General features: G+C 49.5%; 10 protein-coding genes across 10 annotated transcripts, besides 1 other annotated feature; 7 read left to right on the forward strand and 3 right to left on the reverse strand.

Annotated features, from left to right (window-relative positions):
* Nucleotides 1-465: 465 nt before the first annotated feature.
* Nucleotides 466-2,309, forward strand: N7455_006882 (uncharacterized protein; the record flags this gene model as incomplete). Its single annotated transcript, XM_040953599.2, has 3 exons — nucleotides 466-598; nucleotides 654-1,233; nucleotides 1,283-2,309. The coding sequence occupies 3 exons, from the start codon at nucleotides 466-468 to the stop codon at nucleotides 2,307-2,309; spliced, it is 1,740 nt and encodes a 579-aa protein (XP_040815913.2).
* A 623-nt stretch (nucleotides 2,310-2,932) lies between these two features.
* N7455_006883 (Zn(II)2Cys6 transcription factor) lies at nucleotides 2,933-5,143 on the forward strand (the record flags this gene model as incomplete). The annotated part of the gene is made up of 4 exons (XM_065605449.1): nucleotides 2,933-2,973; nucleotides 3,045-3,229; nucleotides 3,290-4,224; nucleotides 4,286-5,143. The coding sequence occupies 4 exons, from the start codon at nucleotides 2,933-2,935 to the stop codon at nucleotides 5,141-5,143; spliced, it is 2,019 nt and encodes a 672-aa protein (XP_065461303.1).
* Nucleotides 5,144-5,937: 794 nt separating this feature from the next.
* Nucleotides 5,938-7,297, forward strand: N7455_006884 (uncharacterized protein; the record flags this gene model as incomplete). The annotated part of the gene is made up of 3 exons (XM_065605450.1): nucleotides 5,938-6,133; nucleotides 6,198-6,526; nucleotides 6,566-7,297. The coding sequence occupies 3 exons, from the start codon at nucleotides 5,938-5,940 to the stop codon at nucleotides 7,295-7,297; spliced, it is 1,257 nt and encodes a 418-aa protein (XP_065461304.1).
* A 682-nt stretch (nucleotides 7,298-7,979) lies between these two features.
* N7455_006885 (glycoside hydrolase family 92 protein) lies at nucleotides 7,980-10,689 on the forward strand (the record flags this gene model as incomplete). Its single annotated transcript, XM_040953475.2, has 4 exons — nucleotides 7,980-8,106; nucleotides 8,163-8,806; nucleotides 8,863-9,875; nucleotides 9,936-10,689. The coding sequence occupies 4 exons, from the start codon at nucleotides 7,980-7,982 to the stop codon at nucleotides 10,687-10,689; spliced, it is 2,538 nt and encodes an 845-aa protein (XP_040815902.2).
* A 1,090-nt stretch (nucleotides 10,690-11,779) lies between these two features.
* Nucleotides 11,780-12,652, forward strand: N7455_006886 (uncharacterized protein; the record flags this gene model as incomplete). The annotated part of the gene is made up of 1 exon (XM_040953706.2): nucleotides 11,780-12,652. The coding sequence occupies one exon, from the start codon at nucleotides 11,780-11,782 to the stop codon at nucleotides 12,650-12,652; it is 873 nt and encodes a 290-aa protein (XP_040815945.2).
* A 714-nt stretch (nucleotides 12,653-13,366) lies between these two features.
* N7455_006887 (glycine decarboxylase subunit T) lies at nucleotides 13,367-14,881 on the reverse strand (the record flags this gene model as incomplete). Its single annotated transcript, XM_040953502.2, has 2 exons — nucleotides 13,367-14,426; nucleotides 14,490-14,881. 2 exons carry the CDS (start codon nucleotides 14,879-14,881, stop codon nucleotides 13,367-13,369), a joined length of 1,452 nt encoding a protein of 483 aa, XP_040816041.2.
* A 763-nt stretch (nucleotides 14,882-15,644) lies between these two features.
* On the reverse strand, nucleotides 15,645-17,374 carry N7455_006888 (putative neutral amino acid permease; the record flags this gene model as incomplete). The annotated part of the gene is made up of 4 exons (XM_040953648.2): nucleotides 15,645-15,725; nucleotides 15,797-16,847; nucleotides 16,910-17,052; nucleotides 17,123-17,374. The coding sequence occupies 4 exons, from the start codon at nucleotides 17,372-17,374 to the stop codon at nucleotides 15,645-15,647; spliced, it is 1,527 nt and encodes a 508-aa protein (XP_040815886.2).
* A 434-nt stretch (nucleotides 17,375-17,808) lies between these two features.
* Nucleotides 17,809-17,838: a sequence feature (Short protein (N7455_006889, KAJ5862821.1) was converted to a misc_feature.).
* Nucleotides 17,839-19,438: 1,600 nt separating this feature from the next.
* N7455_006890 (RNA-binding ribosome biosynthesis protein MAK21) lies at nucleotides 19,439-22,901 on the reverse strand (the record flags this gene model as incomplete). The annotated part of the gene is made up of 3 exons (XM_040953664.2): nucleotides 19,439-20,915; nucleotides 20,975-22,116; nucleotides 22,173-22,901. 3 exons carry the CDS (start codon nucleotides 22,899-22,901, stop codon nucleotides 19,439-19,441), a joined length of 3,348 nt encoding a protein of 1,115 aa, XP_040816079.2.
* Nucleotides 22,902-23,105: 204 nt separating this feature from the next.
* On the forward strand, nucleotides 23,106-25,332 carry N7455_006891 (putative proline--tRNA ligase AIM10; the record flags this gene model as incomplete). Its single annotated transcript, XM_040953594.2, has 7 exons — nucleotides 23,106-23,192; nucleotides 23,256-23,334; nucleotides 23,393-23,436; nucleotides 23,488-23,578; nucleotides 23,631-23,710; nucleotides 23,763-23,892; nucleotides 23,951-25,332. The coding sequence occupies 7 exons, from the start codon at nucleotides 23,106-23,108 to the stop codon at nucleotides 25,330-25,332; spliced, it is 1,893 nt and encodes a 630-aa protein (XP_040816082.2).
* A 579-nt stretch (nucleotides 25,333-25,911) lies between these two features.
* Nucleotides 25,912-26,633, forward strand: N7455_006892 (uncharacterized protein; the record flags this gene model as incomplete). Its single annotated transcript, XM_040953488.1, has 3 exons — nucleotides 25,912-26,049; nucleotides 26,112-26,561; nucleotides 26,616-26,633. The coding sequence occupies 3 exons, from the start codon at nucleotides 25,912-25,914 to the stop codon at nucleotides 26,631-26,633; spliced, it is 606 nt and encodes a 201-aa protein (XP_040816049.1).
* Nucleotides 26,634-26,929: the final 296 nt, after the last annotated feature.

The following is a 26,929-nucleotide window of genomic DNA, read 5'->3' on the forward strand; positions in this document are numbered from 1 at the left end:
GAGACTACACCTCACTGTGCCGTCTGAATGCTGATATCTCCAGATTAAACCCACTGAGCCTCGAGAACTATGATAACAATTCGTAAGACTAACCTCCATGTGCGGCGACAATGGATTTTGGAGAGATTTCACGACTAAAAATTCGCAGTCCCTTTCATGATCTTTTGCCCAATCAATCCTAAGAGGTATTGGTCATTTTTATCTTGTTGGGGAGTCACACAAAGATAGTATTTCCATACTGTATGAAAGTCCGAGGGTGGGGCTGGTAGTAAGGAAGGTGACTGCGAGACCATTGCGGGCCAATTAGATCTCGGCACGCCTTTTCATCTACTCCATACTTACTATGGGGGTTTCACGCCATCTGTTATAAAAAGTTCGCATCTTCGTGTTGACTTACCGGATAATTATTTTTCAACAATAACAACGATATATGGAATTGTATCTTTGGCATAGCGAGCAACAAAAATGTCCGAATTTAATTTGAGACCGATAGACCTGAAAGGCCATTTCTCGAGAAGCTCACAAAGGAGAGCACCAAATGTTCTCAAGGAATATTATCGGTTTCTGCGTGTTCCAGACATGAGGAATCTTGCCGGCGGTATTTGCAGCCCAGTGATTGGAAATAGATCTCTCGGCTGACAATTCACCACTAGGTCTACCATTCACAGCAAACTTCCCATTTGAGAGTATAGAGCTTTCAGTGGTCAGACCAGAGAGCCATTTACACAAAAACAGTGATGGTATCAAATCGGCGAGTGCAGAAGACTTCACAACCCAAATGCACATCCCGCGAACCGCCCAAGGCTCGAATCCTGTGCGTAGAGTTGATCTGGATACTGCCCTTCAATATGGCAGTGCCCAAGGCTATCCGCCACTCTATTCATGGCTTCGAAAGCTAGTGAACACGGTGTACCATCCAAATATACCTTACGAAGGCCAGGCCGATGTCATGATCAATGGTGGGGCAGCCGATGGACTCTCCAAAGTCTTTGAACTTTTGTTCAATAATTGGGATGAAGATCTGAACGATGTTCAAGATCGGGAGGGCCTGCTTGTTGAGGAGTTTGTTTATGGGCCACCAATCGCGCAGATTAAGCCAAAAGGTATCAATGTGGTTCCTGTCAAGATGGACGCAGAAGGCATGTTGGCACACGGAGATGGTAGTCTGTCCCACGTGCTCCAAACCTGGAACTCTGCACTAGGAAAGAGACCACATGTGGTATATGTTATACCGTAAGAGTTTAGTGCCCCGCAAACTTTACAGCTTGCTAATAAAAACTAGAACAGGGCAAAATCCCACTTCTGGCGTACTTTCCCTCAAACGGCGAATCGAATTGTACGAAGTTTGCTCACACTTTGATCTTGTTCTGATCGAGGATGACCCTTACTGGAATCTATACTATCCATCCACGCTTTCAACGGCGACCAAGTACCGAGGCCGACCTATGTCCACAGACTTTCCAATGGATCCAGACCACAACTATTGCACGGGATCCCTGGGAGGCAAATCCACTGGCCATCAGTTCCTTGATCAGCTTGTTCCGAGCTTTTTGAGCATTGATAGGGACGGGCGAGTCATTCGGCTGGACTCTTTCTCCAAAACCATCGCGCCGGGATGCAGACTCGGGTGGATTACCGCTCAGCCAAGCGTTTGCGAGCAGCTTTTCAGGATTACCGATAGCACCACCCAGCAGCCCTCTGGATTCGTCCAAGCTATAGTTATGCAACTTCTCGGGGACTTCGAAACTCTTTCCTTTACCGAGTCCACGGTCAGCTCAAATGAGAAACCTGCAGGCTGGGGACTGAATGGCTGGGTCAATTGGCTCGAGGGCCTTCGCTCTACCTATGAACGGCGAATGACTGCAATGGCGACAGTACTCGAGGCAAACCGACATGTATCATCTGAACATGGACAGACGGAGATGTTCTCATTCAACTGGCCTATGGGTGGGATGTTTCTCTGGGTCCGGGTCCACATTTCTAATCACCCATTAGTATCTGTCGATCCAAGGCGTTTGATGCTAGCATTGTGGCTTCACTGCACTCAACACCCTTATCGAATATTGGTGGTTCCTGGCGGAGACTTTGCAGCCACCAAAAAGATAGAAGATGATCATAGGTACTTGTTCTTCCGATTCTGTTTCGCGGCAGTCGAGGAAAGTGCCTTGGTAGCCTCATCAAAATCGTTTGTAGAAGCTTGCCGAAGTTTCTGGGATATCGAAGACGTGGAGGTCATCGAGAAGATATTGCAAGAGAATGCTGATGAAGGCGAGGCTGGGTTCGATCGAGAGATCATCGAGGGCCAGTAGGAAGCGGATTTATTCCAAAAATGACAACACATGATCTATAGATGGTCAATCCCGTGTAACTCAGACAAGATGCCCGCCACCTTTGTATCTCTGTCAGCCAAGTTAATCCTAAATCCCTAGATATTGCGTCAAACTCAGGCAGTAGGATATTCTTCATGTTTTAAAGAGAAGTGGTAGACTTCAAATATTTGGTCTCCTTGGTCGGTGTAGTTATAAGGTGTTTATTTTCTTTTCAGATCCATCACGAGAACCAGGTTTTTCGCCTAGCAAAATACCCAGATCATTCCCTATATATAAGACGATATATCAAGGTGTTTGATATAGGTAGTCGTGAGGGCTCTACAATACTGCCCATGAAGTTGGCTGGAGGTTCCAATTGGTCCCCCGGGGCCCACCTGGGCACTTATTATGGATGACTCACCAGCATTATGTGGGGCCACCGGGGCGGCAGGTGCCACCTGGGCATAACACCAACCTTCAATGTTGGTCGCCAAGATGGGTGTGATGAAGGAATTTTTCCAGGTTGTCCCATCTATACGCCAAGTGGGTCAGCACAATATACAAATCGATTTATAAGACACAATATACATAAGCCCCAGAAGCAGACTGTCGTTCCGTTCAGCATGCAAGCACAAGCAAAGCCCCGGTCCATGACATTCACGGGGTATGTACGCCAGAATGCTCCAGAAACCTACTTGAAAAGGCATTCGCTTATTTTTCTTTACAAAAGAATAGCTGTTGGACATGCAAATCAAGGAAAGTCAGATGTGACGAAAGGGCATTCACATGCAAGAACTGTGAGAAGCGAGGCATTCCCTGTGGCGGCTATGATATTAGACTGCAGTGGGTATCAGACCCGTTCGCAGAGCCTAATATAGTCGCTACTTCCAATAAACAAGGGCGAAGGAGAATATTGCTAGGTATGAAATCACCCGTACTACCGTCCACAAGGCCTATCATCTGACGGCTTTTAAATGAAGATACCGTGTGTCGGTACCGGGAAGAGGAGATCGATGACTTCCTGTCCTCTATCGAGCATGATGTAGGGCCTGGTTTGTCGTCGAAAAAGGGCCCCTTCTCGATGTTCCCACTACATATTGAGGACCTCGGCCCCTCCCAAAGCTTGGTCCTGTCACCTGATGGGCTAGCGGAAGACCAGACAGGCTGGAGCTCCGATGGATACTCGGCAGGGCCAATAGGTATCAACCGCGACTATGCTCAAAATACGGAGTTGCAGGACTTGGAGCTAGCCCAGGCCTCACCTCAGTTTGCATCTTGTTATAACCCCTCTTCTGGCAACGCGGTCAATGTCTCTAGTGACTTTCATATTCACAACCAATCTAGGGTGGAGACTGGAGGAAGTGTCGGGGAACACGGTTATTGGGCAGACCTCACCTCGGCTCATGGCCTGTTGAGTGAGACCTCCCCAACGTGCGACTGGGGTGATGCGCTATTGCACCCAGATACCACACCGCCATCCAAGTCTCCAACTTTGTCTGAGTTAACACTTATTCCAATTCGGCACATTGCAAGCAATGCTTTTGGAGATGGGGAAGTTGTGAAACTGATGCACCACTACTTGGATCATGTGGCAGTTCTTCTCCAACCCATCCTCCACACCCAAAATCCATATCGCAGCTTATATGCTGTGGCTGCAATCGAAGGCGCACAAGTCAGCATGTCAAATCAAATTGCAACCAGGGCAAAACTGCATTCAGCGATCTATCACGCGATTTTATCATCGGCGGCATTCCACTTGTGGAACCGTGATAAACTCCAGACCAGATGCTACAATATAGGTGCTAAACATAGGCACTATGCAATTCAATCCGTGCAGGCTGCCGTCGACTCCTCGACACCAGGGGCAGATTACAAATTTTGGTTGATGGCAATATTATCTCTTTGTACACTCGGAGTAAGCATGGATGAGCTTAACGCGTCTATACATTCTTAGTGCACTCACTAATCTTCTTTAGATAATATCCGGGGATGGAGACTTCAAAGTACACTTGGATGCTGCAACCAAATTACGGAATTCGCGCAAAAAATGGAGTTTGATCAGTGGCTCGACTCGGCAACTCAATGAGATCAGTGCCTTTTTAACACTCATTGCCCGAACGGTGTCCTTCGAGGCTACTCTGTCGCCTTGGCTCGGTATCGAAGCCGACATCTCTCACACAGAGGATATGGCCATTCAGTCAAGTAGTTGTTATGAATACATGTACGGGATCACACCCGCCATTGCCACAATGATCCAGGAAACGTGTCGACTGGGTGAATTTGTGGCTCAGTTCGAGAGGCAAAGACAACCTATCCCAGACGATCTTCTTCAGGCCTGTGAAACTTTAGGCGATACCCTGCTATCCTGGAGTCTGGAAAATGAGAGAATATCGTCGATCGTGACAAGTGATGACTTGATGATGACTCTGTTCAACCATCAAGCAAAAGCTTGGCATTATGCGGCATTGATGTACTATTACCGACGTATCCAACATTACAAGCCCATGGATGTCAGAAAGGAAGTTCAGGATATCATTGAGCACCTGGATGCTGCCGAGGATGTCAAGTCGAGGTCAAAATCCCATCGAGTGCGCATACTGGCCCCGATCACATGGCCGATGTTTATTGCTTCATGTGACGCTATCGGCCCACATCGGGATTCTTGTAAATCGTGGTGGCGCCGAGTAGATCATTACGGGATCACGAACATATCCAAGCAATTGGATATAGTGCAGCGGATCTGGGAGAAGGTGGACGCCAACCGCGATGAGCTCGGTCCACTCTGTTGGATGGACATTTTTGGCTCTATGGGAATTAATGTGTTACCTCTTTAATTCCAAATTGTCAACACTATTGGTTTGTAGTTAACGTGACAAGACTCACCAACACTACTACATTATAACTATGTCTCGTAAGATCTGAAAAAGAACCAATATATTTACGAGTTCGTTGAAAAGTGGAGTCTCGGAGTCTCTTTGTTTGAATTAAGTGTGCAGGCAATAGATCGTCCAATAAGATCAGGCCTTGTCTTGACTGCAAATCCTCACTACATGTATACACTCTTGGTCTTCGTACTCTCATCCACTCATTTCACACTTGTCTATGGGCATTGGTAGATACAGGATACACCCGTTGGAGTTCAAGACTCACGTCGAATTTGCACATTCATATATGCAAATGATCGGTCTTGGCAGGACCACCATAGAAATTCGTGGGACTAGATTAGTGCCAGTACCATAAGAGTCATGATGAGGTTAGAAGTTTTCGCAGCTCCCATGAGACATGCATTTGTCCAAGTCTGGCCCCGGGTTAAGTGATTTGTAACCCATTTTTGGCTACCCAAAGCTGAGTATATAATCTACACGTTTATCAATTGGTTCTATCACTTTCTACCCTTTGCATTTCCCCTGCGCCCATTGATTAAAAACACGCGATCAGGTTACACGCGTGGTCCCTGGCGATTTCCTTCTCTAGATACATTACAGATCCAGAATCATCCGTGAGTTCGCTGGGCTTCTTCTCGCGCGTGCGCTGTTCCTCTCTGCCGTGTAAAACACCTGATGGCCCGCATTCCAATCTCCCCTTTGCCTTACTTCCGAAGAAACTTGCAAGCCTCGATGTGATGGAAATGACTTCAATCATTAGCGGTAACTCCGACACACTTGTCTGGGCTCGAGGTTCACAGCCCAAAATCGAGATCCAGCTGGTCGGCCAGAAACCTCGCATCGTCAACACATATACCACCGGCGACCAAATCAATGGTACCGCCATCATCACCGCTGAACGTGAAACACCTTTCGACGACATTGAAATTGTGTTGCAAGGTAAGTTTGCTGTGGAATTTATTTGAGTCACCATGGGAACCCTCGGTTGACCCCAATAACACAGGCTCATCATACACGACCATCGATCACGCTCCGTATGGCTGCATAGAGTCAGAGCAGATTTTTCTCGAGCTTCGCCAACCAATCGAGGAGACTGGGTATCTGATCCCAGAGGTTCTAGAGCCTGGTCGCTCATACTCGTTTCCTTTCACATTCGTTGTGCCAGATCGTTTGCTGCCACAGGTCTGCACGCACACACGCACAAACCCCCACGTTCACCGTGCACACACTATGCTTCCGCCGACGTTGGGTGACCCTATGCTATCCAGTGATGGGAAAACCTTCCTAGATGATATGGCTCCCTATATGAGCCAAATTTCGTACATTATTGGCGTTGCTATACTATTCAAGTCCTCAACGGATCACCGCTAGCTCGAATATTTGGCAACCCATGCCAAAAAGGTCCGCATCATTCCAACTGTGGAAGAAGAACCGCCTATCAATGTTCTCGATCATCCTTACTACTGCACGAGTAAGGCAACGAGTGGACGACATGGACCCCTGCGAACCAAACTGGGCCGGCTGCTCGCTTCCTCGTCGCAACCTAAGCCAATCCGCTTACTCCCTCCAAGTTATCCCGGTGATACGGTGAGCACTGTGACGACATTACGCCTCCGATTTGACCCAGTGGGCAATGAGCAGCCCCCTCGACTTGGATCAATGACCAGCAAGCTTAAGGCGAGCACTTTCTATGGCGTAACTCCTTGGGCGGATTTCCCTTGCCAGTACGGTACGGTATTATCCGGGGAAGGTGGTCAGGCTGTATTCACTGAGTGTATCCCGCTGTTGACGATGTGTGTCTCCTCAGCCCAATGGGAGAAACACTCGGCCTCATCTGGCTCTGACCGCCGCGACTCAATACACCGTGTCACTTCCGAAGACTCGGACGACCCGTCTGCATCATCCTTCAAGGACAACTATTATACCACCTCGATCATCATCCCTATCACCATCCCTAACTCTAAGATCTTCGTGCCGACCTTCCACTCCTGCCTGGTATCCCGCACCTATTCGCTGGACCTCTCGTTGACCTACCATACTGCCGGCATGAAAATCCTGAAACCGACTATCTCCCTCTGTGTCCCAATCCAGATCACTACCTAGCTCAAGTACGCTGAGCTTGTCAATTCTGAGTTGGGAATGGTCATGAAACAGGAAGAAGAGAACTAGTTCTTATGGCGGTGAGTGTTGACTATATATTATTATATTGCATATTTAGAAGTTAACATTTCAAAGGCATCGTGTAGATGCTTCGGAGAAAAGACAATAAGCAGTAATGGTGGTAATATGGATGTGTACTATCCACCCTTTTGTGACTTTGATATCCAATCTGAGGCTAAGGTGACACAACCCTGTTACACAGTGCGTTCCTCTTGGTTCCCGAGGTCCTTTCTTAATTGTTTATCTTTACCTGATATGTAGAAATTAAGAACGAAATCTCTGACAAGTGTTCTCACAATAAATAAAGTTTTGGCTAAGAATTCCACGAAGCCTATTTCCACAAGGCATTAAAGATTGATCCAACTTCCAAGGGTGTCTTAGACGATTTCTCAATCCCATCAGTCCGGGTACACGAGTCTCACCAATCAACCCCTAGTACACCCTTGCACTACCCTCGACAACGTCAAACTCATCCCCGCATCCAATACGGGAATATGCAGAACGGAATGCAACAGACAGGGATCGCCAGGGGCACGCATACCAGGCAGGTGCGGGATGAAGGGGGGGATCTATGTAAATACCAGACCTTCCCCACGCGCTCGATTATCTTTATCCAACCTAGATCATGCTGCCCTATTTGTTACTGTCGCTATTTTTAAGTCGCGTCCTAGTTACTGCTGCAGATATCTCTCCGGTGGAAGATTACGATGTCCTACAATACATCAATCCCTTGATCGGCAGTGCCAATGGAGGTAAGTTCGAACAACGAAATCAGTTCCACTTCATACCAACAACTAATTCTCCACAGGCAATGTGTTTCCAGGCGCCTCGTTGCCATATGGCATGGCGAAAGCCGTCGCTGACACAGATTCAGAATCCAACCAAGGAGGTTTCGCATACGAGGGCGGCAGTGTCACCGGATTCTCCAGCATGCACGACTCCGGCACGGGGGGCAATCCTTCGTTAGGCAATTTCCCTCTCTTCCCCTATGCGAAATGCGCCGGCGACGATGTGAATGGCTGTTTCTATCCGAAGAATCAACGAAAGACGAAGTATAAGCCTGACTCGGTCCAGGCGCACCCAGGATACTTTGCTATAGAGCTGGCATCAGGCGTCCGGGTTGATATGACAACTGCGCACCATACGTCCCTGTTTCGTTTCCAGTTCCCACATGATGCAAGCACCAGTCCCCTGATCTTGCTGGATCTCACCGATCTGTCGAACTCCCGTCAGGACAATGCGACCATCTCAGTGGACAACACGACGGGTCGAATGAGCGGTGATGCGCGGTTCGCTCCTAGCTTTGGATCGGGAACATATGTCCTGCATTTCTGTGCGGACTTCAAAAGCCCTGCAGCCCAGCGAGATAGCGGTATCTTTGTCAATTCTCGTGCCAGTGCTGGTGTTCATGATTTGAAAATATCGCGCAGTATCAATGGATACCCACTTCCTGTGAGTCGAAGACCTTTCTTCTCGTCATACAGAAAAGGCTGACCGTGATTCTGTAGGGGGGTGGATTTGTCCGTTTCAAGTCTGCCCCGGACAATACAGTCCTCGCTCGAGTTGGCGTTAGCTTCATAAGCACAGAGCAAGCCTGCGCGCATGCCGAGTCTGAGATTCCACACTTCGACTTCAACGCAACTCGCCAGACAGCAGTCGAACAATGGACCCAAAAGATGCGTCCGATCCGTGTCTCACGAACAAATATCGATACATCCGTTCTGTCCAATTTCTACAGTGGAATCTACAGGACTTTGATCAACCCGCAGAACTACACAGGCGAGAACCCACTCTGGCAGAGCAGCGAGCCTTACTTTGATTCGTTCTATTGCCTTTGGGATTCTTTCCGTTCTCAAATTCCGTTCCTCACTATCTTCGATCCTTCCTCGGTAATGCAGATGGTGCGCTCCCTCATCGACACTCAGCGTCATCTAGGCTGGCTGCCGGACTGCCGAATGTCACTGTGTAAAGGACACACACAGGGAGGTTCCAACGCCGACAACGTCCTGGCAGATGTCTATCTGAAAGGCCTCAGAGATGGAATTGATTGGGATGCTGGGTATGCAGCCGTGCAAAAGGACGCCGAGGAGGAGCCATACGACTGGTCTAGTGAAGGCCGCGGTGGTCTACGCAGCTGGAAGGATCTACACTATATACCCGTGGAAGACTTTGACTACGAGGGGTTCGGCACAATGACGCGCAGCATTTCACGCACACTGGAGTATTCGTACAACGACTTCGCTATCGCGCAAATGGCTCGGGGTCTAAACAAGACGGCCGATGCAAAGAGGTACGAGACAAGATCGCGATACTGGCAAAACCTATTCAAGAAGGACCAGACCTCTCTCTGGCAAGGAAAGGACACTGGCTTCACCGGTTTCTTCCAGCCCAAGTATCTGAATGGAACATGGGGCGTCCAAGATCCCCTCGCATGCTCGAATATCGACCAGAGCGGACACGCCTGCTCACTGCAGAACACTGCAGGCGAAACCTTTGAATCCAGCATCTGGGAGTATCAATTGTAAGTCCTCAGATCCCTTTAATCAAATCAACCCCAGCCCGCTTCTAACCATCCCCATAGCTTCGTCCCCCACGATATGCAAACCCTAATATCCCTCCTCGGCGGCCCCACCAACTTCGTCACCCGCCTGGACTACCTCCATGACCAAAACATAACCTACATCGGCAACGAGCCCGCCTTCCTAACAGTCTTCCAATATCACTATGCCGGGCGACCGGCAAAGTCCACATCCCGCGTGCGCACCTATATCCCAGACTACTTCTCGCCCACGCCAGCCGGACTACCAGGCAACGACGATTCGGGCGCAATGGGCTCGTTCGTCGCGATGGCGATGATGGGATTATTCCCCAACCCAGGACAGAGCGTGTACCTACTCACAGTGCCGTTCTTCGAGTCCGTTAGTATTGTTTCCCCACTGACGGGGAAAACGGCAACACTGAAGACGGTTAACTGGGCTCAGTACAACACGGCTAATGCCACTGGTGCTGCTGCTGGTGGGAATGGGCTTATTCAGTCTGCTACCCTGGATGGGAAGCCTTACACCAAGAATTGGATTGGGCATGATTTCTTCACAGAGGGGCAGGAGTTGGTTCTTGTTCTTGGAAAGGAGGAGAGTGAGTGGGGGACTAAATCAGAGGATTTGCCGCCTTCTCTTGCGCCGGAGGCTGGGGTCCGTGGTGATGATGGGGCTGTAAGGGACCCCATGTGGGCGAGTGTTGTTGAGGGTGGGCAGTTTGGTGATTTTGATGGTCTTGGATCGAAACGTGCTTTGCCTCCTGATCACCATGTGGATACAGGGAGCTTGATAGGTTGATTTGGGGCTGTGCTGCTTGTAACCCTGGAGGTACCTGCTTCCTCAGCATCCGTATGTGGTAAGTAGTTTATCCTTATAGCATCATTTCTTTGCATTAAATACATAATTCTTGCTTCCAACTCGGAATACCAAGTAGGTTTTGAGTAGACCTGATCTACAGGCATCTAGGTAGTAAGTAAGGCAGCCAAGTTTTGCTTGTTTACCTGCACGTAGTCAGACCTCTATCTCTCTTTGTCCTCGTGAGTCATGGAGCATATAAAGGGCAATGTATATATGAAATAAAATCATCATCTGAATCGTTATCTGAGCCTATAAATTGCTGGTAGTATAGGAATTCCGACACTTTATATGAATATAAAATACTTAAGAAAACGACCTAGAACTGCATAAATTATGTGTCTTTAAGATTTAATAGGGTTTAATAAAGTTTAATGAGGGCGGCTCATTCTGACCCTTTAAGCTTCTACATCTGTTTATTATCTTTCATCCCCTTGTCATCGTCTCGCTGGTCTGAGATTTCTTCTATCAGTGTGTAGATGATGTGCTTAGTACGATAAGTATGCCATTGGAACTTACCTAGGTAACTCTCTCGGATAATATTACCCGCAGTGTTTAGTCCTCCCCCTTCATTTGCAGTGTATATGTACTGTATAAGTAAAGTGATTTTACAATTGTATACTCTATGGTAATCTTATGGTGTTAAGCCGGTTTATTCTTATTTTTTCTTGTTTTCAAAACACTACCCCCTCACCCCCCTCACCATCAGCAAAAAGAGTTAGCAACGGGCAGTAAGAAAGCCATAAGAAAGCAGCAAAATAATCAGGAAAAAGGCGTAGAAATAAAATCGGAATTGGAATTAGTGTATACCTACCTACCTACCTACCTACCTAGGTAGGCCTCGAGGTGGCGGTGAGATAGTATCCAATGAAAGAGTTAAGTTCCGAAGGCATACTTCCCAGGTTAGGTAGTCGCCCGTAGCTGAGCGGCATGGCGGAGCGCCAAGCATGTGGCATTTTTCAAGGTTACTGGTTGGTTGTCGACCCCGTTCTAATGTTCACTACGAACCCTAATGTATACACGGAGCCAAATTATGACCCCATTTTTCGCACGGAAGCGAGCGTTACTACTCCGGAATTTGGAGTGTTGTATAACGCGTCTACCAGCCTATCCATTCTCGGATGCGAGCAATACCAAATTTGTAATCCTGCTAACCCTGGAGACCCCGTCTGCATGGTGTACAGACACTCCTCAGACGCCGCCTACGATCCCTCCGCCATTGCTAAGCCTCTACGCCTGTCTGAGAAGCAATTGGCAACATTTATACGGGGTGGACGCCATCCAGATCGGGACCAACCTAGGGGCCATTGCTACTACCAGCTTGTTCCTGGCGTCTCGGACCCTACTTAGCGGGTTTCAGTGGGCCGAGCTCCCGACCACACAGTGGCGCCTGGAGCTCTCCAGGTGGTTCTCCGAGGGGCTGGCCTTGATCCAGCAGGGCTTTGTGGATTCCGCAACTGTGTCGGAGAATAATGGCGTGCATTTGCCTCAGTTGTCCGGCACCGAGGCTAGTTGCAAGCACCAGATCGTCCGGAACGTCACCGGCCTCCAAAACTTCAATATGCTGGCTATCGTTATCGTCTTGGTGCTGGGCAGCATCATAATCGTGCTTGGGCTGACCATAGACAGCATTGTCGGTTACGTTCAACGGCGTTTTTGCGGGACTTCGGAAGGGTGGGTGCATTGGACTCTGGACGGGGTATTCCAGCTGCAGCGCCTGGCGTACCGCGGAGCTGGCGTCCGATCGTGGCGCGATGAAGATACATACATCCCAATAGTAGACGGCAGGACTCTTCCGGGGGTTGATCCGCAGACCATGGCGTTTGCAGAGCGTGACAGCGAGGAAGAGCTGAGATTAATGCATAACCAAGAAGCCAAAAAGACTATGGAGGTAAATGGGCGGTGATAGCTATTTACTATCCTGTTCTCCCCCGTTATGAGGTGTGCAGGCAAAAAGGGCGTTTATCATTTCTGGCTCCTGGATTTATACGGAGTATCTGGCGAGACATGAGGTTGAGAATTTCTAAATAATGCTTAAATGAAATCTATGTATTTTTATAAGGATTGGCGGGTCATTATACAGATTTTTGCGTTGATGCAACTGCGAAGTGGACGTTTCAGATGGGCTTGCTGGCCCCGGTCCTGGAGGACTGCAGAGTGCCCTTGCATTCGAGTCGTTCCAAGCGCTGTTGTATATTTTAATTGAGGCGTCGATGATACTAGTAACGTGCTAATAACAGCAAAGGTGCCGCCAATGGCTTCAAGGCAAGATATTATCACATGAGATGGTAGAGAATATCTGAGATTAACTTAGATCTGGTTAAGCAGGATATAGATATACTCGCCACTTATATTACTAAGTTCGAAACGGTCCTCTATAAAGCTAAAGGTTAAGATACATATTTTGCGAGCAGAGCTAGCATATAATCCAAATGTGAAATCAGAAAGTCTTTTGATATGATGAATATCAGTCATAAAATCGGAAACATATATACATAGGCCAAGTAATAAAAATCATCCAAACGCTAGTCTTTCGCACAAATCCCTCCATTTCAGAAAGGAACACAACCGAACAGCACAAACCAAGAACCTAATAGAAGAAGAATAGACCTTCTATCTATTATTGAGGACGGTGGAACTTGCTCTCAATCCAAGGCATACCGACAACAGTAGCCTTGCGGACCTTATTGCGGACCTTAACAGCCAGCTCGGTACCCTTCTTGTGGAGCCCTTGCTTGACATATCCCATAGCAATATTAGCACCACCAAGCGAGGGGCTCGGCAGACCGGAGGTGACAACGCCGACCTCAACGGGGTTCGCTGGGTCAGAGATATCCACGACGACAGCGCCCTCACGAGCAGGGGGGCCCTTCTCAACAGACAGTCCGACGCGACGCTGGGAGATAGTCTTCGGGCTGGCGAGTTGGGAAAGGATAACGGAAGCACCGTTGAAGGTAGCAGTGGCAGAATCGCGACGATCACGGCCAACGACCCAGCCAAGGGCCGCGGCGGGTGGAGTCTGAGAGGTGGAGATGTCGTGCCCGTAGAGACACATGCCTGCCTCGAGACGGAGAGAGTCACGGGCTGCTAGACCGGCGAGACGGGATTTGCTGCTGTCGGCGAGGAGGAGCTCGGTGACTTGTCGGGGGAGGGATTCGGCGCCGGAAGTCGGGATGGAGATCTCGAAGCCGTCTTCGCCGGTGTAGCCGGTGCGGGAGATAAGGAGGGGATGAGCGGTTGCGCTGCCGTCGGGAAGAGTGAGGTACAGCTCGCGGCAATTGCCGAAGTAGAGGGTGCTCAGGTTGGTTTCGGAGGCGGGGGTGTTTGCGGTGTTGATGAGGGGTTGGAGGACGGAGGCGGCGAGGGGTCCTTGTAGCGCGACCAGCGCGCGGTCTCCGAGGATCTCCCACTTGAGGCTGTCGGAGCCGTGCTTGGAGCGGTAGGCTTCGATCTCGGCGGTTAGGAAGGCCAGGTCCTCTGTGCGGCGGCCGGCGTTCGTGACGAAGTAGAAGGTGTCTTCGCTGCGGCGGGTGATAACGCAGTCGTCAACCATACCGCCGGTGCCTTCTTCAAGGAGGCAGGAGAGAGTGGAGGTGTTGGGGGTGAGCTTGTCTACTGAAGAAGGAGTAACCTTCTTCAGGAGGTCAATGGCTCCGGGGCCGCTGAGTTGATGCTGGACCCTATAGACGGGGAACTTGGTTAGCCATTGCGGGTTTGTTTTGGCTCGGAAGCGGTTGACTTACATGTGGCTCACATCAAAAAGACTGGCCTTCTCGCGAGTCCACATGTGGCTTTCCACATGGCTCAAATCCGCGTATTGCAAAGGCATATCGAACCCGGCGAAGGGTACCATCTTGGCACCGTGCTCCACGTGCAAGTCATAGAGCTGCGTCTTGCTGAGGGGCTCGCTCGAGTTAGAGGCATAGCGCACAGCCTGGTTCACAGCACACGAAGCTACGGCCGCGACTGGTGCATTGGCTTTCAATGACTGGCGGACTGTTGGCCGCACAATAGCCGCGGAGGAGAGCTCCCGCCGAAGTACGGTGGAGCCGATAGAGGCGCGGGGAAGGTTAAGGGTGGCGGCCCTCGCGGCGGCGAGGTCAACACCTCGTGTGAGAATTCGGACGCTTGACATGGTGAATTAATGCTAGAGTAATTTAATTGACAAAAGAAAAGAGGAAAAGAGAAATAAATGAACCGCGAGAAGTCACCAATCTGCCGTCGGGGAAGCATTGCGGGAAAGTCACGTGGTGATAGGCGATCGGGGAGTAGCTCGTTGCCCGATTTGGACGTTATACAGGAGGCTGATGGCGATATATAGCTCTTAGAGTCTGACTATATCATTGGCCTGTCTCCACATAGAATGTGTTAGCAATTGTATGACTATGGGAGAATTCTCGTTTATGTTCTCCATCGGAGGCAATTGCGTCCTGCAGTCAGGTACATGGGTACATTGATTGGTAGACCAAAAGGGGTTCGGAGTATTGCCGCGGCGATGGCAAATCATACCCGGAGAGCCAAATTGCAGCACAGGCGATCGCCCGTATTGAATTAAAACCTGACAATTGCATTACAGAATGCGGGGATAAAAATATACATGTAGGGGAGCAAGCCCCAAGATCCAGGCTTTCCGTCAAGCTATACACAGCAATTGGAAGCCCGCGACAGGCTGCGCATCCATCTGAAAAAGAAAAGAAAAACAATTCCTAATACCCCAAAGGTGCTGAAGTGGTATGTGTAATCCACGATTATCCGCCACTTTGCTTTTCGGTCATCACAGTCATAAGCCACCGGTATCTAGTCTATGACCCGGTAGGTCGAAAACAACGTGCACAAGAGATCCAAATGCGAAGATGAAGATGAAAAAAATGGTACAAACTCCCCGCAAGGCGGGGAGTTTACAGTGCATTGCTGGCACAGGTGAAAACACCGCCGACGGTGCCGTCTGCGTAGCTGGTGACGACGGACATAACAGCAGCCTAGAAGGAAATGTGTTAGCACAAGAAAGAACAAGAACAAGCCAGTCCAAACAGGGGGGGTCATCACTTACATATGTTCCCGGTCCCAAAAAGAAGAAACCAACGATAATTAAAAAGACATTAAAAATGAATCCAAGCCAGCCACGAATTCCACGGACCATAAAGAAACGAGGTCCGTGGTCTTCAGCGCGCATGCGGATATAAGCAGTACCCCAGAAAATGAATCCGAAGAAAGAATCAAAGAGAGCGCTCATAATAGACAGCAAGTCGGAGAAAAAGGGAATGACCTCGGCAATGATAAAGGCGGCAAGCCAAAGCGCGGCTAGAATTCCACCCCAAGCAGCCCAGCCAACGACAGTGTTGTTGCCCTTGTGGCGGGTGCCCTCGAACAGACGGAAGAAGATGAAACGGGCTGAGACGGAGGCGTATAATACGCCCAGGAAAATGATAGTCGGGATCATAAACGAGAAGGAGACCTTCTTGAACACGTCGTCGCCGATGGAGCCGAAGGCTGGCGCAACCATGTACTGGTTACCGACGTAGTTGTATGTCACTGCGCCGACAACGCTGAAGACGATAATCTCGGCGATTGTCACGGCTGTGACGGACTTCCAGAAGTCGCGGGGCTCCTTCATTTCGGCAATGAAACTGGGAAGGGTGATTTGCCCAATGAAGGTGTAACTGATATTCAAAAAGGCATTCATGCCTTTGACAAATGATGTGCCCTTGGCAGGAACGACGAGCACAATGGGTTCTCCCAGTGCCGCCGAGTATCCTGCTGGGTGGTCTTCGACAGAGGCAAACACGGCAGCCAGGACGACGGAGATGAAGGTGAAGAATGCAGAGAGGGTTGCGACTTTAGATAGCGTACTGAATGTGCGGGGCAGCGAAAAGCACCAAGAAATGATGGCCACGACGAACGAGAAGACGACTGTGCAGACTGCGCCGTTGGACATCGTGTTCAAGTACTCGGCACCCACCACACAGTGCAGGCCCTGGATGAAAGTGTTGTTCAGGAGGAACATGACTGCTGTGGCCCACCACGCAATCTTGGAGTCCCAGAATAGATATTGACCGATGTCGCAAACATCGCGGACTTCCGGGTGTCGCAGACAGAATCTCCTGTATAAATATTAGCACCGAGGCTTACCGCGGGGTCGCAGCCATTGAACGTGGTATCATACCAGGTAATCAGTGAAGTGTACAGGACAATGCCGGCAATAACCACGGTCAAGATCAAACCGGGAACCAGACCCAGAATGGAGTATGACCAGGGGAAGGACATAATAGCCAGACAAATGTACTCAGAGAAAAGCAATGCAGCAGTCTGTTTTTTTTAAAAAAAAAAGATCAGTCAATCAGGTCCCAATGTCCTCATCGGTCGAATCGAAGCGTACCTTTTGCCAACTACACGTGCGGTATTTGATTGTGTTCTCAGACTCCAGCTCAATCTGGCGACCGATGCTTTCTGTAATTGAGGATGTGTCGAGAGCAGTGACATTATGCTGCGAGCCACGGCGGCCCTGGCCCTCAATGTCGAAGTCCTTCAGCTTGGGCTCCTGCTCGGACTTGTCAGACAGCTCGGTGCTGTTGTGGTCCCGGTCATGGTCCCAGCTGACAGGATTTGGCGATCCATTTGGAGCAGCCATTTTTTATTTCGAAGAGCGGACGAACCGCGCTTGTCGGAGCTTGGTGGAGTCGAGAGGAGAGTTGAAGATCTGCAGATGCATGTAATGCTCCTCTAAGAAGATAATTGATAGGAGACTGGTCGCATGTAAGCGGATTGTGTTCTTTTCCTGTGTTTGTCCTTTTTTTTCTTCTCTAGACGGATGCGCCGGTCAGACACTTACATTCAAATAATTGAATTCTGGGGATGATCGGCGTATTGGAAGGTGAAGCGATCAAAGCTGGACGGATTAGGGCAAATGCGGGTACCTTAGGTAGTATTCCCTGAACTGCACGCAATTCTCAACTTGGACCGAAGAGTGGGAAGAAGAAGAGATGCAAAGGAAGAAATAGAAGAGAGAGATTAAATGCAGAGAGGAAAAAAAAAAAAAAATCTCGAAGTATAGTAGAATACCAATTACTCCGTATGGCGCGATCGCATCTGCATGGTAATCTATTAATTTTAGTATCTGGAGAATACCGTCATTTCCGACCTCCACTAGGACTCTTTGACATCCGGAAAGTGAAAAAAAAAAGGAAAAAAATCAACTAAATCGCAGACCAGGCAAAATGTAGTAATATGACGTTGCTAGAGCCAAGCATCAGCCGCAATTGGCGAAGTGTAAGCCGTGGCTTTCGGTAGGCTGTGCCAAGGGACTGCCCTGTTTAGGACCTGATGAAGTCAAAGTACTGGTGTATCAGTATCAGGGAACTTGGATCCAGACTATTGGACTTGAAGATCGCAACTGTACTCCATGGTACTGATTATTGCCAGTACATCCAGATGTCAACATACAAAGTGTACGCTTATTTTCCTCTTTTGATATCAAACTCCACGGCCATCCCGAATCCGCATTTTTCCAAGGGGGGGACCAGGAGCTTAGCTTGCCAAATGATTGGAGTCTCAGATTGTACCTAAACCCACTAAGGCAAAGTCGGTTGCGCCCGCATCGCCATATCGTGCGATATTCTTTGCATCGAGTGGACTGTGGCGGCCCCGCATGCGGATGGCTGTCGAATGAATCCATCCAGCTCAGCGAATCCATGCATACCATGCCTCGCGAACATGGGTTTAGCATGGAATAGTGGAAACATGGTATATTTGATCAGGGATTTTATTTTCAAAGAGTTTGATTTGGTACTAGGTAATTTATGGAAGGATCGGCAAAAGTTGTCAAATGACTTCGACTTGACTTTTTGCTTTTTCTGCCTGAGGCCAACGAAATACATACCACGTGCTGCTGACTCAGAGTCTGGCCCCTGAGGCCCCGGGCGCTCCCTTGCTTGGAATCAAGCATAAACCGTGCCCGATATGCACCTAGGTATTCCAAGATACATACTCCGTACGTAGCATCCATGGTATCCAACAAAAGAAAACATCGAATACTAGTACAAAACAGTAAACAACATTGAACGTTAAACGTTCTAGCCCTCGGCCCCATCAGCCGCTCTTGCGTGCGAACCCGCAGCGATGGCATCAAGATCCACACGGCGTACTCCGGGTGGTGTCGAGGGATTTTTGGGGCTTGAAAGCCACAGAAAGATCTGAGCTTATTTAGATGCCCTCGGTATTTAATACCATGTTCCTTATGTACTTTGTACACTATAACCTTATGATGCGCGATATTTACTACAACGTAGTTTGGGATCTTTTGTATGTACGGAGTACAGAGTCCTCCGTACCCCTTGCGACATTGCAAACCCAAAATTACGAGCAGTATAAAGCGTACACATTTGATTGGACCCCCAGAGCTGTCCTATCGGACTACGTACTTTTGCCTAGAGAGGGGGTAAGGCTTGGTTTTAAGATCAGCAGGCTTGTTAGGTCTAGGTCCTGGGCATATTCCAAAGAGCTTGTATTGACTGCAGCGTCCAGAGACGGAATAGATAGTAGATAGGATAGATATAGACAACAATGAAGAAAAGAGGAATAATAAAAAAAGGCAGAATGTGTGCAACCTGTAACAACTCCAGATGCAAAGCAGGAATTTTGGCCCCCAACGGGGGAAAAGAAGTATTCGAACTCTTTCTGTGCAAGAATAAACAGATTACATCCCATCGTCCTCGGCGTCCAACAGCGCAGCGTAATCGTCCGCGGAGGCGAAAGTGGGCAGCTGCTTGAGCTTGCGACGCTTGCTGCGGTTTGATTCGGGGGCAGCAGCATCGGCAGGCTTTTCGGGCTCGTCGAGATCGGCTCCACCCAATTCCATATCCGATGGCAGGTCCTCGTCGCTGTCGATGAAGGCATCGTCGTCCGAGACATCCATGTCGAAGTCGTCTGAGTCCTCCTCGGCTTCCTTGGAGGGCTTCTTGGCGGCCTTCTTGGACTTGACCGGGGGCGCGGCTTCCTCGGGGTCGCTGAACTCGGCCATTTCCTCGTCGGAAGGAACATCGGACTCGTCGTTGAAGATGACGCCACCGTCGGAGTCGTCTTCGTCCGCACCTTCCCCATCTTCGCCAGAGTCCAAGGCGGATTCCAAATCGGACATGTCCAGATCGTCGTCGCTGTCCTCGTCGGCTTCCAGCTCGGGGCGAGAGTCGACGAGCGCTTTCCAGATCTCGTCCTCGTCTCCGCTGAGACCTTCGTCGGACTGATCTTCGGCATCGGCGTCCTTGCTCTTCTTGGAACGCACCTTCTCCTTGTCCTTGTTGACACGAGTGAAGTATTCGTGGAAGAAGACATCCTCCGCGGCAACATCGTTGGCCTTCTTCTTCCAGAAGGCTTCGGTGTTGAGCGGCAGCTGGTTCTGTGTCTTCTTACCAGCCTCCACCAACCGATCGGCGGCTTCACTACCACCCAGGGGCTGCATGATAGAAGCACCACGGGAGCTGGCGTTGGCCTTGGGCGTGCGGTACACGAAGCGGTCGAGGAAGTGAGTGAGAGTGTGCAGAGTCAGATCTGGCTTGCCACTCATGGGGTTGTGCTCAAGCAGATTGGTAGTGTTAAGAGAGACGGAAGGATGGAAGTGAGTGGTGAAAGGCAGCAATTCCCAAAGACAACTCCGGTCGGCATTGCTGTGCTCGGGGTCTCGCTTGCGGGGATCGTATACGTTGTTCTGCTTCTTGGCTTCGACAACAGGAGCAGGTTCCGGTTGTTCGTCATCCTCGTCGAGGACGTCACGGAAGACCTCTTCATCATCATCGTCGTTCTCCTCGGGCTGATCAACCAAGGACGAAAGGCCTGTGAAGGTCTTCTCGAGCTCGCGGATCATGAAGAAGACACCGCAGATGAAAGAGGGTTGGTGCATGCCAAGCACTTGAACAAGACGCTTCACGAATGCCTTAACTCGGCGGACGTTCAGATCATTCTTGAGAGACTTGAATAGGAGGTTGAGGTAGAGAGATTGCTTTGATGAGGTGGCCACGCGGGGGTCCAGCAAGGACTCGTACAGAGTGCGGTAGAAGCGGTCGCCGGAGACTTGGTTAGAAACCGTAAGCTGTTGAATCAGCATGAGAGCTTGAATGCTGGTGTTGAAGTTCGAAGAGTGTGTGATACGGAACAAGGTATCGAGGTGCTTGGACATGCTAGTAGAAGTTAGTATGCTGTATGGAGGAATATGGTGTTAGAGAAAGAAAAAACATACCGCTCGGAATCAGAGTCAGTAAAAGGATAAGCACGGTTGACACCAGTCAAGACACCAGAGATAAGCTTCTCCCGCATTTCATCGTCTTGGGCCTGTCCTTTAGTAGCATCGTCGTCGCCTTTGCCCTTCGGTCCCTTTCCATGCTTGTTATATTTCCCCTTGGGAGCAGGCTTGCCGTTGGAAGCAGGCTTGCCATGGTGGGAGGGCTTCAAAAGCACGAGGAACAGTCCAAAGTAGATGTCCAACAGCTGAGCTGCTACCTTTTCTTCCTTCAGTCTCAAGATGGTCTGGTTCAGAGTGATCACAGCGTAGTACTTGGCGTGAGAGCTCTGGCCAGGGCGGAACAGCACTTCCTCCACTGACTTGATGATAATCGGCTTCATCATAGGATGCGACTGCATGAGCTGCAGCAACAGGTATGATGCCCGAGAGGCGATTTTTTTGCCGGGATCTCCAAGCTTATTGACCAAAAGTCGAAGAAGGTTGGTCTCCTGCTCGGGCTTCTCCTTGAGAAGTTCGTAGACGTAACTGACGGCACGCGTCCGTGAGAATTCAATCTCGTCATTGCACCAGATTTCGAGAATCTTGATAACTTCGAAGAATTGATCTTTCACGATGTTTTCAAAGGCCCACACAATCAGCTGGCTCTTTTTCAAACCACCCGGAAGAGGCTCTTTCTCGTTCCACCGCCCACCGGCGCCTTGGAATGCTGCGACGAGCCCAGGCTGATTGGTGAAAGACTTCAATCGTCGGTCGCCGGGAAGCAGAGTACCCTGCGCAAACATATCCTTCAATGATCGCAGAACTTCAACTGCCTGCGCACGGCTACGCTTCTTTCCGAGGCCAATCAAGGTCTCCAGTGCCTTAGTGTTGTGCAAAGGCGACTCTTGGACGTTAAGAGTCAAGGCGGAAATTTTATCGCTCAGGGTACCAGACGCCATAATGGTGGAGTAGAACTTGTGGGAAGAAGAAGCAGATGCTCTCTGGGCGGCCGCATACTCTTCATTTTCTTCCTGTAGCAATTTGTTGGCCAGCTCGTGGACGCGCTCCATAAGATGGCGGGGTAAGGCGTTCATATGTTTTGTGTCGTCGGCGGCGGAGGGCATAGGGATATTGTACCAGTCGGACCGAGGAAGAACATTCTATAATGATCATATTAGCAAAAAGCGTTCTGGTGCCAGGGCGGTCCACAACTTACCAGCTTCAAGTACTCCTTGGGAACTACGGATTCAGACTGCTTTGCCTTCGGAGCCGGGTCTTCTTCAATATCGGATTCTGGCCCGCTGCTCTCTGCGTTGTCCTCACTGTCCTCGATATCATCCTCGCTCTCTATTTCCTCTTCCACGTCTTCGACTTCGTCATCCGCCAGATCCTCGGGCACGACGTGGCCTGAAGCCTCCAACATGCTAGAGAGCTGCTTCCGAAGATCATCGTCAACCTTGCCGGACTCGCCCTCAACTTCAGACTCAGAGTCGACATCAGCAAGTAGATCAAGATCCTCCTCGGTACCACCCATAGCTAGAATTTCCTGGCGCAGTGTTTCGTCGTCGTTGCTCTTCTTGCCAGCTTTGGGCTTTTCTTGCTTGGTAATTCCATCCTTGTTCTGCTCGCGAGCAATCACCTCGCCGTTGCGATCCCGCTTCTTGCCTTGCGCAGAATCTTGAGGGCGGCCGGGCTTGGCGGGAGATTGTTTCCCTTTGTTTGCGGAAGCATTAGGGGTAGGGGCCGATGGCTTGGTATTATCTTTCTTGCCTTTCCCGGTGCTCTGATTCTGGTTCTTCAAACGCTGTTCGATTTTTTGTCGTAGGCCTGCGAAGGCACTCTCGTCCGGCATGAATGGCATAGTTTCCGCAGCGGGAGCTGAGACGCTCGTCGCAGGAGCGATCTCATTGGCGCCCGAAGAGCGCTTTCCTTTCCCTGCAGCCATGATGTATTTTGTTTGCGGTTGACTGATGGAGGAAAGAAAATTGGACGGAGAAATCTTTTGCGGCGGGTTATCGGGGCGCTCGGACCAACACGATAAGAAACATCGGAGAAGGGAGACTCAGCTTGCTCTACAATTTATTTTGTGTTTAGCCAGCAACTCAATTGCCAAAATAATAGCTTTCGACGCCTTGAAATATCTTGATCGATGATTTCTAGGCTACGACCTCTATCAAGGCCCATAGCCGGGCGGCGGCTAGCGTTGAGCCTGCGCGTTCAGCAATGCAATCTTCATGTACGCGCTTCCAAAAGATTGGTTAAATACCCTTGGTAGTGAGTGAGTACTGACTCGATGTAGGTTGACGGCAGAAGCCGTGTTTCAAATATCTGGATCCCTACTGGTGGAATTTCCAAGAAGCCCGTTGATGGTGAAAAGGGTACGCCATTCGGAACCCCGTGGGAATTGACTACCACCAGATATTAACGGAGATCTAGAGGATGCCAATGACCTGCTAGTTCGAGGTGGTTTCCTCCGACAGGTGAGCAATTACATTTTTATATCCAAGTAAATATCTCTGACGGCCCTCCAGGCATACTCTGGAGTATTTCATTTACTCCCACTCGGTTTGCGCGTTCAAGATAAGCTTGAGCGCCTGATTGACAAGCATATGCGCTCACTCGGTATGGAATATACCCCGTGTCTGTCATGGGATGGTAACTAAAGCACGTCCAGGCGCATCCAAGGTCTCTTTGTCCTCGATATCCTCGCAAGAACTATGGGGACAGTCTGGCAGACTGACCGACGGCTCAGAAGTAAGTTGATCATACCCACTGTCTTTCAAAATGTCACTAACATACGTACTAGCTATTCCGGTTCAATGATCGGAAAGACACTCCATTTCTCTTGGCCCCAACACACGAGGAAGAAATCACAACACTTGTGGGGAATCTAACAACATCATACAAGAGCCTGCCTCTGCGGGTATATCAAATCTGTGAGACTTTTTGTTCGTCTGTTTCTTGTGAATTTCACTGACTGGATTATAAATGAAGCGCGGAAGTACAGAGATGAAGCCCGGCCCAGACAGGGCCTGCTTCGCGGGCGAGAGTTCATTATGAAAGATCTCTATACATTCGACTACAGTGTCAGCGAAGCACTGAAAACATATGACGCAGTCAAACATGCCTATACTCAATTATTTAATGAACTCAAGATTCCCTACCTGGTCGCGGCAGCAGACTCGGGGAATATGGGTGGCTCATTGAGCCATGAGTACCACTTCATCAGCCCCAAGGGCGAGGATGAAGTGGTCAGCTGCTCACACTGTGACCATGTCTATAACGAAGAACTTGCAGACGGCAAGACGCACAGCTCTGAGGAGTCCGAGCAGACCACGGCACCTGGCTTCCAGACCGATGATACACTCGTCCAAGGTGGGCCCACAATCTCAACTGGCATGTGGATGGCTATCTCTCACGATAGCAACACCATTGTGCGGAGCTGGCACCCCAAGTTTTCAATGCAGAACGGCGCGACGGAGCCCGTTGAACGCCATGTCAACTCACACGCCGTCAAGGCGGTGGCGACCGCCGCTGGTATTGACCTCGATCTAAGCGTGGAGAACCCACTAGAGCGATGGACCGCCCACGTAAAGGCAAACAAGTCCTCCACTAATAAGCCGCGCGTGTTGGATCTATACGACTCGCAGGTTCGGGTATACCAGCGCCCTCCGCTGAGTGATCTCTTCCAGGAAGTCGGCTGCACGGCCTCGGACATAGATTACTCCAAGCTGGACCGATTCCCTGGGACTTCAAACAAACTCAGCCTTGTCCGTGTGCATGACGGAGACCAGTGCTCACAGTGCGCGCATGGATCGTTGACTAGCCACTCTGCCGTAGAACTAGGACACACATTCCACCTAGGGACGCGATACAGCAAAGTCTTGAATGCGTCTGTTTCTGTCAACTCTGCTCTTCTCGAGGGATCTTCGGATGCAGGTGCGAAACCTTCAGCCAAGGAACAAATCGTGCCCATGCAGATGGGATGTCACGGTATCGGTGTCTCGCGTATGATCTCCGCAGTGGCGAACCGCCTTGCTGATTCCAAGGGGCTCAATTGGCCACGTGCTATGGCGCCCTATGAGGTTGTGGTGGTTCCAGGAAAGGGGTTGGAAACCGTTGCGGATCAGGTCTATGATAGTCTTACCTGCGACGCCGCGGCTCCTGTCGATGTTATCCTCGATGACCGCGACAAGGGTATGGGCTGGAAACTTGGTGACGCAGATTTGATTGGATACCCTATTATTGTTGTTGTTGGCAATGGGTGGAAGAAGAAGGAAACTTTGGAGGTGCAGTGCCGTCGGCTGGGCGTTAAGGAGGATGTCTCGTTGGATGGACTGCGCACGTTTGTCGAATCCTTGTTGACGAAACTGTGAATGGCTGGAAGCGACAGCATGTAATATTAGCAAGTCAATCTGTACATTATCTCATCTCCGATCGAGCTACTTCCAACTGTAAGGCCACCAGAGTTAGTTCCCAATTTTCTTAACAATGATGGACAACAACAAAGTATGAAACCCGAGCTACCATATTTCATGCCTCAACGTTAGTTGCGATATATATAGTACATGACTTCTACGGAATCAACCATTGACCACAACACAGTGTATGCTATCCATTACGGGGCACAGTAGCGGTGTAGTTGATAAGGCGTGGGCTCCTTGACCATCTGCAAGTAATACATGAAATCAATAACGCTCAATATCCACTTTTGCTCCGGATTTCACGTTTTCCGTAGTGATCGACTATTTGAAGTTCTCCTCGGGGCTGTCCACGCCGAACACTCCGGTCCGAATACTCCGGTTTGTCTTAGTCCACCCGCCGATATAGAAATTGCTCTGACTCATTAAAAGGGCATTGATTCTATCTTTTTGGTTCTCGTTAGATTATTTTTATACTGATTTTCTATTACAATCTATTAACCCCTTCTTGCAAATCAATATAAGCATCACATCATGACCCAGACCAATATCCACATTCCAAGCCTCGGCGGAACCAATGCCTTCACCCGGACTCTGAACAAGGAAGATGTGAAGATCTGCGCAGCTGTCGAGGAAGCATTTACAGAGGCAGAGCGATGCTCCGAAGAAAAGGTAAGCCAGAGCCTGAGCCAAATTAGTAACTTCCAAGATTGTTTCTTCTGACACGGAGTAAGTTCTGTTATCGTCTGGGAGCATGCCCGGAGCTATGCCTGGGACTCTTTGTTGAGAATGAGCAAGACGCAGCTTCACCTACACTCATTGGCCATGTCATTGCAGTCCGCACTCCCTATACACGTATCACGGACGGATCGATGTCAATGCCGGAGAATTGGCGATCACTGGATGATGAGCCTGTTTTTGTCAATGATGAGTTAATCGGGAATCACAAGTATGGTGATAGTATTGCGATTCACTCTGTTGCTATTTCGCCAGAGTATCAGGGCAAGAAGGTTGGGAGAGCTCTCGTCCGGGCGTACCTTGAGCATCTTGGGAGGGGGTGTTTTGGGGCAAGCAAGGTTGTGCTTATTGCCCATGACTACTTGGTAAATTTCTATGAGAGCGTTGGATTTAAGAGCCAGGGCAAAAGTCAATCCACCTTTGCTGGTGGTGTTTGGTTTGATATGGTACGTTCATTCGCGATGTGAAGTGATCATCCAGTGCTAACATATGTCTAATAGACCTTTGATCTGGAGTAATCCCAATTTTGGGGTTGATTTCTCGCACTTCCATTTATACAGGATTGAAGCGACTTTACAGGCAACAAAGAAGGTGGCACCCAGAATAAAGATAGCGTTGAGAATAAATATAGAATCTTTTGCAATACCCTTTCTTTCAACTCCGCCAACTATTACTCACAATATCTTTTGTGAGCACCGAAATCGAAGGTTACCTGTCATCATCTGCAATGTAGCCACTGGACCGGGCTTGCTGGCTTCCATGTCCCTCAGAGCTCCCTGAAACGCCATTCACATACTTCAAATCTTCCAAGTCA

Source organism: Penicillium solitum (assembly GCF_028829755.1).
Source record: "Penicillium solitum strain IBT 25940 chromosome Unknown utg000004l_segment0_segment0, whole genome shotgun sequence".
Taxonomy (NCBI): Eukaryota; Fungi; Ascomycota; class Eurotiomycetes; order Eurotiales; family Aspergillaceae; genus Penicillium; species Penicillium solitum.